Source organism: Pholcus phalangioides, unplaced genomic scaffold, assembly GCF_987345545.1.
Source record: "Pholcus phalangioides strain wild (caught in Gottingen) unplaced genomic scaffold, Ppha-v1.0 ptg000017l_1, whole genome shotgun sequence".
NCBI classification, from domain to species: domain Eukaryota; kingdom Metazoa; phylum Arthropoda; class Arachnida; order Araneae; family Pholcidae; genus Pholcus; species Pholcus phalangioides.
The window spans coordinates 33,359-48,354 of NW_028301610.1; the positions used below are offsets into that span (position 1 = coordinate 33,359).

Here is a 14,996-nt window from a genome sequence, read left to right on the forward strand (position 1 = left end):
TTATAAAAAAAACAACATACATTCATTTCTAACATTATGTTTAGCATTTTTTTTTCGAAAGCTTCCACTTCGAAAATTCATAGCAGTGAATATTTCCGCGAATTAATTGCTGAAAAAGAACTTTCAATGCAAGAAATGAAATAAAAATTAGAGAGAAAAAAAAGTTTAATATTTTTTTTCAAACATATATACAACAATGTGCACATACAAGTTTTTTCCAATAAACAATTTACAAACAGGTCCACAGGGAATAATTTAGGATATTAAAATAGCAATTCACAAGAGCACTCATGTTTGCTATCAAATAATTACTTAGTTACAATGCAAACCTTTTATCTAGTATTTTATACAAACTCTAAATTTGAAGGGGTTCCCCCCCCCCCTCAACATATGCAATTATTCACAGCATATAAGAAATTCTTTACATTTTCATTAGATTTATTTTCATCATGACTCTATAACTGCCATGTTTTCTCACATCGCAAGGGTACCAGAAACTATCACTTTCTCCTCTAATTAAGACTTGGTAATAATTATAATTATTGCATACATAGCTCAGCAGTAATCAACACATTAAGGAAGATGACCAGGTGGTGGCCCAAAATTTCAATAAAAGATATTTCACAGGTGATACATTAGAATTTGAATGAACGCTTGAAACTATCCAAAAAACTACATTAAATTGGCATTTTCACAATTATGCAATCGAAGCTCAAGGGGGGACCAGAGGTACCAACATGAAGAAAGCAGGGCATTGCGTATTCATTAATTGGGAGTTGACATGGAACAACACGTAAGTCACAAATCAAATCTTACAGGACCTAACATATAGACAGTAAATTATTAGAGAACAGGGAGTGCTTCCTTGTGCTGTAACATTTTCAACATATGAGAAAGCTTCGCTCATGAAACCTGGGTAACATTCGGTAGAGCTCACTCATGATCTCAGCATCGCTGGGTGGGGAAGGGTAAACTTTTTTCACAAAGTAAGTGCAAATTCTTTCATACATGATGTGTATCGTCTCCTACTCGGTTTCACATTTTTATTTCTCAGCTGATATACTAGGAGTTCAAATGGGACAACTCCAAAAGTGTCTTTTAACAAGGTAACAGTTTGCATGGGCATTCCACGTACTTTCTGCGCCGTTGTTATCATTGACGTAAGATCTGATATTTTTTTGTCCCTCCATTTCGATCTTTACTGGAGCAGTTTTATTTTGCACCTCAGTTCAGCTTTGGTGGGACTATCTGACTTTGGCACTTCAGAACTGATCTGGAAAATTAGAGCAATCCTCCCTCGACAAAGCAACTGTAGCCAGTTCTGATAATGCCTGTAGTAGCTGCTTCAAGCTCATTTTTGCCATCTGAATCATCAGTGTTCGCCATGTTGTCATGATTGTGAACAGCAGTTTTCAACCTTTTAAAAATCTGCAAAAAAAAAACCTAATTAAAATATTAATTTCATATACAGTAAACCTCTTCTAATGGTCACCTCCGAAATACTGCCATATTTTGTTGAAACCAAAGGACGCTGTCTCAGACTTAACATTACAAGTAACCTCCGATCAACTATTTCTGAACGATCACTTAACACTGAGCTGAAGAAACATGCTCAGCACAATGAGAAAAATTAAAATTCAAGTTGATTTTCAAGGCAGTCCCCCCCCCCACCAAATTATATGAAAAGAAAGACTGTATGCTTTCTATTCCTGGGTATAAATGCTAGATAGGTGTTGAAGGCAGTGGAGAGGGGAAAAAATCTTACAGATTAGAGCGGGACAACATAAGACATGCTGTCAACACTAATACACAAGCTGTCCAATAACTAGAAAAGATTTGTTTATGTGGCACTCCCTACTTCAAGGCATGGTTCAATACAAAAAATGGACCTTGAAAATAACAATTGAATAGAAATATCCAGGGCATAAATTTTTTGGGAGGGATGTGTCAATCTTTTCACATGAACATCTTCAGCTATCGGACTGAACATAAAAATGCCCTGGAAAGAAGGCTTTTATTTATTTTAGATGGTCCTGTTAGTGGCAGCTCTTAGGAGGTTTTACTGTAATTTTCCATTATAGTTTGCAAATAAAGTTTTCTAATTTTTACACGAAAAACAGAAGTTGTCAAGATTTTGAAAATTATATAAATATTTATAACTATATATAATATATATATATATATTGCAATATAAAAACTGTGTACAATAGCAATTTGACTGTTCGCCGCATAATTGAATACACTAGTTAATCAAGTATTATGTGCCAGAACTGTTGATAATCATTTAAGTGAGGCCGATTGTACTTGAAATTTGAAACCACTTAACTGGGAAAAATAACTTAATATCTTATCAGTGGAGGGCATTTAATAAGTGATCAGCGTCACTTCTGCAAAGGTTGAGGGTGATGTGGAAAATTGAATATAGTAGAAACAGCATGTTCTTTCAAATAGCATTGAGAAGAGGAGTTATAGCTGTCAGCTGCGAAATTCTCAGCACAAATGTTTTAGCAGCATGTCAAGACCTTTCTTTCACAGCTTCCACCCATTATTTAAGAACTTCTGGGTTTCGAAGAGGGAAACATTTATTTAAAAAAAAAAAAAGTATATTCATTACCAGGCTTCAAGAAAGCAATAGAATCAATCATTGTTCATAATAGTAGCTTAACAATGATAATTGATAATTATACATTAATAATATAATTAGATATTATGAACATAATTATAACACTGATGATTAAGATACATTTGATTTTATATAATTGGCTTTTCATATTTAGCAAAAACTGATAATGTAAATAGTATTAATTGCATTTTACTACTCCTCATTCTCACATTATTTCCCCAAAATTATTTTTACCAGAAACAGAAAAGTTTAGATCCTTTGTTTCTTTGATATTTACACGGGATAATTTTAGTTATTTAAAGCATTATCAGCATTTTTCAGACATAAATGCAATTTTTAATGAAGCATATTTTGTCAGTATTTCTGTAATAAAAATTCTAACCCCAACAGTAAGTAATAAGCAATTTCTACACGATTTAAAAAAATATTTTTGAAGTTTAAAATTCATTGGATATTAATTTGTTATTTTGAATTATGCTCATTAAACAGGAATTGAACGTGAAATGAAAACTACATGCGTTTAATTTTACAATTGTAGTATAAAAATGAATGCATCTTTTAACATAAAACCATGCGCAATTACTTATGAAATTGAAGTTTATTTCCACCTTCCTTCAATTTCATCATTGGTTGGACCAATTATAGGCAGAACACAGTATCAGCATTTGTGTTTGTGCAGATGGACAACTACATTAGTGAAATAATACGAAAACGAAGTCGCGTCTTTGACAGTTGCTTAAATGCGGTCTGACATTATCATTTTAATATGCCTCGAAAAAATTTTTTATGAAAAAATCGACAGGACCCTCCCTTACATAGTTAAAATTGAAACAGATTTCTGGAATTTTCTCCTTACGCAAATGATTACTTTAAATATGGATTTGTTTACTTTATTCGCCATAAAATTCCCTGCAAAATTCACGTTATTATTTTAATATACCTCGAAAAAAATTTTTATGAAAAAATTAACAGGACCCTCCCTTACATATTTAAAATTGAAACAGATTTCTGGAATTTTCTCCTTACGCAAATGATTACCTTAAATATGGATCTGTTTACTTTATTCGCCATAAAATTCCCTGCAAAATTGACATTATTATTTTAATATACCTCGAAAAAAATTTTTATGAAAAAATTGACAGGACCCTCACTTACATATTTAAAATTGAAACAGATTTCTGGAATTTTCTCCTTACGCAAATGATTACTTTAAATATGGATTTGTTTACTTTATTCGCCATAAAATTCCCTGCAAAATTCACGTTATTATTTTAATATACCTCGAAAAAAATTTTTATGAAAAAATTAACAGGACCCTCCCTTACATATTTAAAATTGAAACAGATTTCTGGAATTTTCTCCTTACGCAAATGATTACTTTAAATATGGATTTGTTTACTTTATTCGCCATAAAATTCCCTGCAAAATTCACGTTATTATTTTAATATACCTCGAAAAAAATTTTTATGAAAAAATTAACAGGACCCTCCCTTACATATTTAAAATTGAAACAGATTTCTGGAATTTTCTCCTTACGCAAATGATTACCTTAAATATGGATCTGTTTACTTTATTCGCCATAAAATTCCCTGCAAAATTGACATTATTATTTTAATATACCTCGAAAAAATTTTTTATGAAAAAATTGACAGGACCCTCCCTTACATAGCTAAATATTTAAAATTGAAACAGATTTCTGGAATTTTCTCCTTACGCAAATGATTACCTTAAATATGGATCTGTTTACTTTATTCGCCATAAAATTAGCTGCAAAATTGACATTATTATTTTAATATACCTCGAAAAAAAATTTTATGAAAAAATCAACAGGACCCTCCCTTACATAGTTAAAATTGAAAGAGATTTCTGGAATTTTCTCCTTACGCAAATGATTACGTTAAATATGGATTTGTTTACTTTATTCGCCATAAAATTAGCTGCAAAATTGACAATATTATTTTAATATACCTCGAAAAAAATTTTTATGAAAAAATTAACAGGACCCTCCCTTACATATTTAAAATTGAAACAGATTTCTGGAATTTTCTCCTTACGCAAATGATTACCTTAAATATGGATTTGTTTACTTTATTCGCCATAAAATTCCCTGCAAAATTCACGTTATTATTTTAATATACCTCGAAAAAAATTTTTATGAAAAAATTGACAGGACCCTCCCTTACATAGCTAAATATTTAAAATTGAAACAGATTTCTGGAATTTTCTCCTTACGCAAATGATTACCTTAAATATGGATCTGTTTACTTTATTCGCCATAAAATTAGCTGCAAAATTGACATTATTATTTTAATATACCTCGAAAAAAAATTTTATGAAAAAATCAACAGGACCCTCCCTTACATAGTTAAAATTGAAAGAGATTTCTGGAATTTTCTCCTTACGCAAATGATTACGTTAAATATGGATTTGTTTACTTTATTCGCCATAAAATTAGCTGCAAAATTGACAATATTATTTTAATATACCTCGAAAAAAATTTTTATGAAAAAATTAACAGGACCCTCCCTTACATATTTAAAATTGAAACAGATTTCTGGAATTTTCTCCTTACGCAAATGATTACCTTAAATATGGATTTGTTTACTTTATTCGCCATAAAATTCCCTGCAAAATTCACGTTATTATTTTAATATACCTCGAAAAAAATTTTTATGAAAAAATTGACAGGACCCTCCCTTACATATTTAAAATTGAAACAGATTTCTGGAATTTTCTCCTTACGCAAATGATTACCTTAAATATGGATTTGTTTACTTTATTCGCCATAAAATTCCCTGCAAAATTGACATTATTATTTTAATATACCTCGAAAAAATTTTTTATGAAAAAATTAACAGGACCCTCCCTTACATATTTAAAATGGAAACAGATTTCTGGAGTTTTCTCCTTGCGCAAATGATTACGTTAAATATGGATTTGTTTCCTTTATTCGCTATAATATATATTGCAAAATTCACATTATTTTAATATGCCTCGAAAAAAAAATTTATGAAAAAAATTTACAAACAGAAATTGAGCGTGAAATGAAAACTACATGCGTTTAATTTTATAATTGTAGTATGAGAATGAATGCATCTTTGAACATAAAACCATGTGCACTCACCTATGAAACCGAAGTGTATTTTATTTTTTCACATGTTCCTTGAATTTCATCATTGGCTGGAGCAATTATAGGCAAAACACAGTATCACCATTTGTGTATTAGCAGATGGACAACTATATTAATGAAAGAATATGAAAACAACTGAAAGAAACACTCAAGATAGAAGTTTTTCCCATTGCTTACATGCTGAAATAACAATGTTTTGCCCGTCTCTCTTGCCCATTTTTGTATTCCTCAGCGTTGGCTCACGCACGTCTATGTTATTGTATAGGGAGTCTTCACTCCAGTTTACTTATGTGACCTAGTGCCTGAGATTTGTGAATCCCTGGTAGATAAATACTTATAAATCCAATGTGGCACGCTTCTATGAAATATTTAGAATGGGCCGCTTTTTCATTTAATTTGAAAAAAAATTAAATGCTTAAGTCACACATTTTTCATAACTGCACACACTTAATAAATGCTATAAAGGGACAAGAAAAAATGTAGAAAATATCTATAAAGATAAAACCTCTGGAATTGCTTATCATTGCAAAGTTTAAAGAAAATGGACTATGATATGAGAAAAGACATTGTAAAAATTTTATTTCATTTATAACATAAAAGTTACAAGAATAATCCATATAGTAAACTGATGTTTATATATACACAAATAAAATATACACTTTAGGGCAAAGTGTATTGCAAATATTTGCAATAACAAAGAAAACGAGCTATGAATAATACAACATAAGATAGCTCTGTCTGTGAGACTGAGCTATGTTGAAAGTGATAGACCCTTATACACCTTGATTGTATAACACGAGAATGAACAGATGAAATTGAAATGTTACTGTTACAAAAAAAAAAAAATTTTAAATACGCAAAGGACTATTTAAAATTTTTGAAAATGCAGGAGAATTCAATCAGTGCTAATACCTTTTTACCCAAGAGACCATAGAAAAATATCATTATACACAGCAAAACCTCTCAATAACAGACACCCATGGGATGGAAATTTTTGTTCACTAACAAGACGCATCTGTTAACTTTAGTGTGACCATTTGTCCAGTATTTGCTAGGACATTCTCGTAATGCAACGTAATTTAGGCCATCTCCCAACTTTTTTTTTTTTTTGTAAAAATGACTCATTCCCCCCCCCCCCCCATGTATTTCCAACGAAGCCTTCTTGAATTTTTATTCTTTATTGAAATCATTTTCCAACTTATAAATTACATTATGATAATTGCAACTGTAAATGAGAATATTCATTTCACATTCATTATTTTAAACCTTTTATTTCGTAGAATTCATTGTAATCCACTGCAATTTGCATTAATGCTTCATTTCCTGCCATTGGCAATTTTCAGTGCTTTCAGAAATAGTTGGCAATTCTGGCATTGTTTTTGGTGGCAATATGCAATGTCCTGTATTTTCCTTTGAAATTCCAATGTCCTGCATTTTTTTTTTGGTCAGCCTAGTTAACGTGAGGTATCTGCTAACAGGGAATGTCTGTTACTAGGAAGTTGATAACACACCAATGAGATGAAAATTTTTGTTCGCCAACAAGTATCTGTTAATATGAGGCATCTGCTAACACTGCTAGTGGGAAGCGTTTCGCTGACAGAGTGCCCACTATAAAAGGTTCCACCGTATATCACCATTATGAGATTTACACCAAAATAGTTATATATTTTATCACAAAAAATGAGTAACTTTGCCTGGTTTTAATTTATACAAAAATTGCCACGTTTTTAAGACAAATAAATTCAATTGGTCGAATGGTCGACGCGTTTCGGCTCTTCAATGGAGAGCCGTCATCAGGACCTCGTGGTCAGAGTTCACACGGATGAGTCGTGGAAGAGTGATGTTTACGTCTGGTCGTCCGAAGAGTTCGCCTTTGTATTTGCTGCGTCCGAGTGGCGAACTCTTCGGACGACCAGACGTAAACATCACTCTTCCACGACTCATTCGTGTGAACTCTGACCACGAGGTCCTGATGACGGCTCTCCATTGAAGAGCCGAAACGCATCGACCATTCGACCAATTGAATTTATTTGTCTTAAAAACGTGGCAATTTTTGTATAAAAAAAAAAAAAGTTATATATTTGATTATTGTTATAGAGTAGGGCTCGACAAATCCCAGGCACCAGGTTATCAAAATCAGTACTGGCATGTAAAGCTTTCACTGTCGTTGCTAAATTGGAGTCTAAGAGAGAGGATGTTACAATATATTTTGATTTCATGACAGTGTGTCTGTCTTCCTACTTGGAAAAGGGGGGGGGGCAGTCAATTATGTCTCAGAAAATTAAAAAAAACCAAAAAACAGGACTTGCAATCTACTACATTTGTATTATTTGGCAATATATTGATGATTCCCTCCTCAATAAAAATCAATTACATAAATTTTGGTGATAGGATTTGGTTAAAAAGTAGAACAAAAGTAGGACAAAGTGAGAGCTCTGCCAATCTGGCAGTTTCTATGATGAACGAGGAAGGGTTTTCTATTCTATCTTCGATGAAATCGTGATAAATTTGTATATTTGCAACCCTATTTGCGGCTGAAGCTACCTACACAAGCCTTTGCTCATTGTTGGTTCAGCTCTCGGATATGATTTATTGTAGAAACAATTCCCACAAGTACATAACAAGTTTGGCTCGCTAATTTACAGTGAAACGTTGGTTAACCCACTAACAACGACTTTGATTTTTTTTAAAAACAAAAAATGAGTGGAATCGCTTCCAATATTTATTGGCAAAGAAAAAACTTAAAATTTAGAATGGCAAATTTTCTTACAAACTGGCGTTAATGGGCTAATCGTCACTCGTTTAACAGTGAGTTAATAAAAATACAGGAAAAACTAGCCCTATGTTTTAGGGTCCAAAAAGATCTGATCACTGCTATGGTCTGTGCAAATGCCATCAGTGATCATTGATTGCTCCTGCTTGTAATTAGTAAATCCAAAAAAACCATATGCTTTCAAAAATTTAACGAACATATTTATATGAACTCATTGCCTATGAACTATTATGCCCAAAAAAGTGCTTGGATGGACCAAACAATTTTTCAGAATGGTTCCACAATGTTTTCGTGTCTCAAGTTAGAGCTCATATGGCCGAAAAGCAATTGCCACAGGAAGCACTGCTGTTAATGGCTCCAACACACCCCTCTTGTGAACTGAAAAGTGATGATGGCAAAATAACATGCCTCTTTCTCCCAGTGAATACAACTTCACTTATCCAGCCTATGAACCAGGGCATAATTGAAAATATAAAGCACGTTACAGAAAAGCTTTTATCAAAGGCTTGCTCTTATATGACTGTCAAAGAATTTTGGAAAAGGTACACAACATAAAGGACGCTATTTTCAATGCTGCCACTGTTGTGTCTTCTCAGCACTTACAAAAAATTATTTTCCTTTTTGTGGCAACACCACAAAAATTCAATGTCAAGGCTGTCTGGCCAGAGAGCTATTATTGTTTACATCTGCCGGTCGCATCTTTGTACATGTCCCTGCTCTCGTCCAAATCCCCAAATCCAGTGTATTATTTTAAATTCATTTATATTTGTAAATAGATAGTTGTTTTATTGTTTAATCAACTGCTTCGAATAATATAGTTATGTCTCAAAGCCAGCTCACATAACTATATATTGGTGACCCCTGTTTTCCCGAACCCGCCCAATATGGCAACCGATTCTACTGATGGATCCACCACGCAAGGTCTGCAAACACAGCAATCAATCAAGCCACCCCGTTTCTGGTGTGAGACACCAGCGTTATGGTTCGTGCACTCGGAGGCCCAGTTTAAAACAGCAAGAGTGACAAGTGAAGAAACTAAGTGCAACATCGTGGTCGGCGCCATGGACCAACGACTGCTCAATGTTGTCTTCTCAGCACTTACACCACTGCTTAGGCTGGCCTTATATTGAAGTTTATATTGATTTTTTGTAAAATTAAATACAATATGTATGTACCAGAACAGATGCAGTATGGTCCGCCACGACTTTGGCAACTTTTTCCTCACAATAAGTCGCTAAGACCATCGTAATGGGGCTCTGGGTTGCCGTATTATTTCACATCTTTCCAGTTTTTGCTTTGTGATATTAGGTGGCATTAGCTTCACCAAACAGGAATTTTCTTTTGTTCACCGCGTTTTTTCAAAAATTCCAAACAGCCATTTTTTTTCATTTCGAGTGTGTCTCTTCGATAATTATTCCTTCTGTAGCTCGCATCATTTGCATTATCATCTACTGGTCAGGTTGTATCATACAGTTTTATTATTTCGTTGTATTTATTACTTATTCATCCATTGTCATGTCTTCTGTCTTATCGGTTTATTATTTAAAATGAACCTAGAAAATTTTTCATGCCCGGAACTCCTTATGCCCCCATCCGTTTATTATTAAAAAAAGGATCCGGGTTTTAGTTTTTAATATATAGAATATTTATTTATTCAACATGCCCGGAACTCCTTATGCCCTGATCTGTTTATTAAAAAAATGGTCCAGGTGTAATTTTTTGTTAACTGATATTTTTCCTATTTTTATGCTTGGTGATTTCTATTATGTTTTGCACGTTTTTTTTTCGGCGTCCGTAGTTTCTGATGGCCTTGGCGACTTTTCGTCGGGCCATCAGACATGTTTGGCGCCAAGTGGCGGACCATTTCACTTTTAAAGGATTTTATTTTCATTTTCTTCCTAAGCCTGCAGTGAAATCATGTTACTGTATATATATATTCAGAGGCGCTATGACGCGTCAAATACCCGGAATTTCGGAAAAGGATACATAAAACTTTTGTTCACGCGCCCTCCGGGATGCGTTCTTTCCTATTTATAAGAAGAAAAAAGTAGAGAACCCTCCCACTTTCTTTTCTTTTACAGTGTATCATGATCGCGCGACCTTCAAAAAGTGGTTTTACTACTTTGTACACTGTATTATATTGATATACACACGAATGAGGTGAGGGATATCTAGTTGCTTCCCTGAATGAGGGGCCGTGTTACTGTCAAAATTTTGGAGTTTTTATTCCCCTGCGGATTTTCTCCCTTCTGGTTACATACCGGAAATTATAGTACTTTTGCAGCTATTTGCTGGCATTCAAAGACGGCGTCTAATATGGCGTAAATTCACCTTGTTCCTACAATACTGTGAATGCACATTTTTGTAAAAATCGTAAAGGATTGGAACGCTCGTTGGAATTGTAAAACTTTCCCGAGATCGTGGAAAAAACACAGAATCTGTAAAAACTCGACCTTGAATATCAGCAGTTTTGTCATCCAGCTGCTATGTAGTCAGTTTCAGAATAGTATCAAAGAAATTATTTTATTCTAATATTTTAATTCTCTACAAAAATATTTTTAATTTTTGATCTTTGAGTGGTGGGGGAGAAGAGACCCCTTATACCCCCAAATTTTGGTTTGGGAAAAATCCGGGTTTGGAACCCGAAATTGCGCAATGGTAATCGGCTAAAAATGTGATTTTTCTAAAGTTTTAAAATTTTGAGTTGGTTATTCCTTTGAAAAACTTCTGGTTGCCACGGCGATCACATAGACCTACAACACAAATATGTATACATTAAACTTCAAATGCACACATTACTAGTTTGGAGGATGGATGCAGGGCCACAACTGGGAGGGGGAGAGACAGGCGGGTCTAGTGTCCCAGTCTCTGGACTAGAGGGGGCACCAAGTTCACCCTTTATAACTGCTTCTTCTACATTACATGGGTTTGCCAAAATGTGTGCATGCCCCTTTGAGAAAGTATCTAGTTGCAGTGCTAGATAGATGGCACCATCTACTGAACACAAAACACGCCAAATGCTGGGCACACATATAAGCACACTGTTAAATTTCTCCACCACAAATCTCACATAGCTCCCATATTCAGGTGTGAAAACATGCGGCAGTTAAATGACAACACATATCAGTGGTGGACCATCAGGGAGGGAAAATAAAATTACTTTACCAGGAAAACCAAAGTATGAATAGGGAATCAGAAAATAAGTGTCTGAGAATCTAATTTGCTTTAAATTTAATCAGAAGATATTGAAAGTGCTAAGATTTTTTTAACGAAATGTAAAATCAATCAGAAAGGAATTTATAGAATTATTTATTAGTAAATATATAAATGTGCAACCCCCAACTGTTAAAGTGGATCCTGCTTACATTTTTAAAAAACCGTCGCAAAAACGTAAAAAGGAAAACACTTTAAACGGGAAATCTTAATGAGAATTATTTATTGTTAGGACCACAAAAATAAGTTGTACTAAGTGGAAAAACGTTTTAAATGGGAGAAACGTTATAAGTGGGATCAACTGTATGTTTGTTTGATTTATTATGTGCGCGGAATTCCATACGTTAAATTCTCAGTGCTAATGAGCTTCTTTGCAAGCTTTTCCTACTAGTAGACAATGAAAGTAAATTAACCATTTTGGATAAAACACATTTTTAGAAATGAAATTATACTTGATTCACAGATACCTTCTTCTCCTACCCAGAACATGACCCACCGCTGTCTCAACGAAGAAATATAAAAGACCTGGGGCATGCTGGAAAAAAATTCATAGAGATACCAGTGAATTATGGTGGGGGGGGGGGGGGGGTGCATAATTTTTTTTGAGAGGGACCCACTTTCACTCAAAAAGGACCCAGATAAATTAGAGTACAGCAGCATCTCTGTATATTAAAAGATTTCAGTTAAACTGTCACAGCCCTGGTTCGGATAGTGACAGTTAATAACTTCAGTCATTTCATATTATAAAATAGGGTTTAAAAAGAATATTACCTGAAATATCATTTTCTTTTTTTGTGATATGGAGCAATAAATTTGGCAGTTATGGGTCATGCAGGCCTACAAGAAGAAAAAAAAATTAATTTAAAAATATCTACATTTTAGTTTATGCGAAATGCGTCGCATCTGAGTTCTACAAACCTCAGAACAAATATTCCAGCAGAAATGAATATTTTTGTCAAGATCCACATAAACTATATAGCAATATACACTCCAAGAGTTCTATAATTCTAAAAGAACACGGAACAGCAACTTGGTGAGTTTCAATCAAGGCAGGGCTCGAGAAATCCCAGGTGCCATGGCAGCTAAAAAATCAGCATTGCTGCCTAAAATTTTCTATGAGTGATGACAAACATTGTTTAACAAATTTCAGGCGCCAGGTCACTATAGCAAGTATAAAATCTATATTGGCACCATCGCCCCCACATCCTGCAGTAAGGCCCCTAGGCTGGAATCTTTCACGGGCCCCTTTATGATGGATTTATATAGCGTGAAAAAATAATGAAAATCATCCCAGGCCTTAGGACTGGAGCCTTGCCCACCCTTCCCTTGTGGGGGGGGGGGGTCATGATTGGCGCCTAAAATTTTCTTTGTAATTGCTAAATTGGAGTCTATTTGCTGATTTCATGAAAGTATGTCTTTTAACATAGGAAAATGATACAAAGTCCGGAAAAAAACATTTAGGACTGTTTCTCTGGAGATTAAGATAACCCATGGCACATTAGACCCTAAAATTTTTTTCAGATTTGTCAAACCCTGCGCCCATGTATTTTCAAGTATCACCACCTTTGAACTTATTTTTCCAACGTTAAGTTTGTGGTTCCTTAATTTCCAACACGTTAAGTTTTCTGATTGGAGATTTCATTGTTTTTGTATTTTTAGTTTGCTAACATATTCCTTTTGAATTTTTGTATTTCTACTGAGCGTGCGTTTCGCTTCGAATCAGATCGAAAACCAGTCAGTTGTGTTGGGGTTTTCAGTGAAAAATATGTATTTCCACAACTTTTTTTTTTTTAATGGCATGATCGAGCGTCATCAATGTCCATCCCTTATGGAATAATAGCCAATTAAAATAATAACAAAGGCCTTATTTCAAATACACCGAGATACATGAAAATTCAGAAAATTTACCAGTTCAATATTCTATGCGATCCGCTCGATGTCCAACATAAGAAAATGAAAAATACCTGCCACAGGAAATGTGGAAATAAGCGGAAGAAAAAGCCCAAATGTGGAATGAGAGAAAATAAATTAACATTCCCAAAATGTACTTCTCTGGCAGGCGGTAATTTAAAATTAAATCGAGGTTAAAATCATCATAGACAAATCGAACAGACACCAGATGGTATTCTCAAGCTTTTTACGCGCGCACACACACTAAAAGCAACTCCTTCGGAGGATTGGAAAAAAATAACAGGAGCAACAACAAAGGAGAGCAGAAAATATAACATCTTTCAAAAATATAACCAACTTCTTTGTTCCTGAAGATTGACGAATGGGCCACAACGACCACATTCAACACGTTGCCATCCACAAAAAAAAAAATCGGAATCGCGTGCGTTCTCGCGACCAGCAGTAAGCACATTTCATCAATCGGAGAGCATGTTATTCAAACGTTAAGACTATTCTTCAAACACAAGGTCTTTGATTGGACAAATTGTGAAAGTCGAAAAGACATTTCAATAGTCGTCATATTATGGGCTAAATAGGAGATGGAAAGGGGGGTGAAAATGGTTTTCTTTGGTTTGCTTGGTTTTCTTATTCCTTTCATAAAGGGAAAAAATTAAATGCCATAAAAAACACATTTTTCTCTTCGAAGGGGGAAAAAAAGTACAAAAACGTTTGTACTGAAATCGCTAGTTGTCGCCAAAAATAATACTAAAAGTGAGCAAAATTGCCAACCTTTCGCTGAAATCATAGAAAAATCCTCTATTATGGGAAATGAAGCACCACTGCTACTTGATATAAATGAACTTTTCGAAAAGAACGTCTTCACATGCTGACCATATTCCCTTGAAGAAAATACGGGGTATTGCTAATTTTCGCCAAAAGATGTGAAAGGTCAGGAAAGTCGCCAATGGCGGGAAATGAAGCTACATATGACTAGGGTTACCAACCGTCCTCCTACGTTTAGGAAAATTCGTCCATTTGTATCCTTTTTAGAGGGGGGGGGGGGGTTCCAGAATCAGGAAATTTTTTTTTTTCAATCTGAAATATATATCTCTTCATTGGTAAGAGTCTTTTTCCCCCACAGTTTTACACGCTTTGACCAACATCCTCGAAATTCCCAGACGAATCCAAGTTGCCTCCAAGCAGGGCAGATGCTATTCTTACCATAGAAGATAATATGAAAAAGAGTCGGAAAAACAGCTCTCCGAAAGAAAACCGCAATATTCATTTTAATACCATTGTTTGCTCACCAATAGCAGATGCCGTGTACTAAAGGGGGGTTAACCCAAAGGCCTGTCCCACGAGTCTTG

At 34.4% G+C, this 14,996-nt stretch overlaps 1 protein-coding gene across 5 annotated transcripts in view; it reads right to left on the reverse strand.

Annotated features, from left to right (window-relative positions):
* Window positions 1-153: 153 nt before the first annotated feature.
* The window catches only part of LOC149072082 (uncharacterized), a 29,037-nt gene continuing 14,194 nt past the window's right edge, over window positions 154-14,996 (reverse strand). Inside the window, exons 1-4 of one of the 5 annotated variants that reach the window (XR_016194384.1) lie at window positions 13,988-14,797; window positions 12,511-12,576; window positions 5,748-5,860; window positions 154-1,428 (exon numbers count right to left, since the gene is read on the reverse strand). Coding sequence is in view for 1 of the 5 variants with exons in the window: in XM_089246443.1 (XP_089102569.1) it covers window positions 1,282-1,428; window positions 12,511-12,576; window positions 13,988-14,101 (327 nt within the window). In the remaining 4 variants the exon portion in view is untranslated. The other 4 variants (XR_016194383.1, XR_016194382.1, XR_016194385.1 and 1 more) reach the window with 4 other exon arrangements.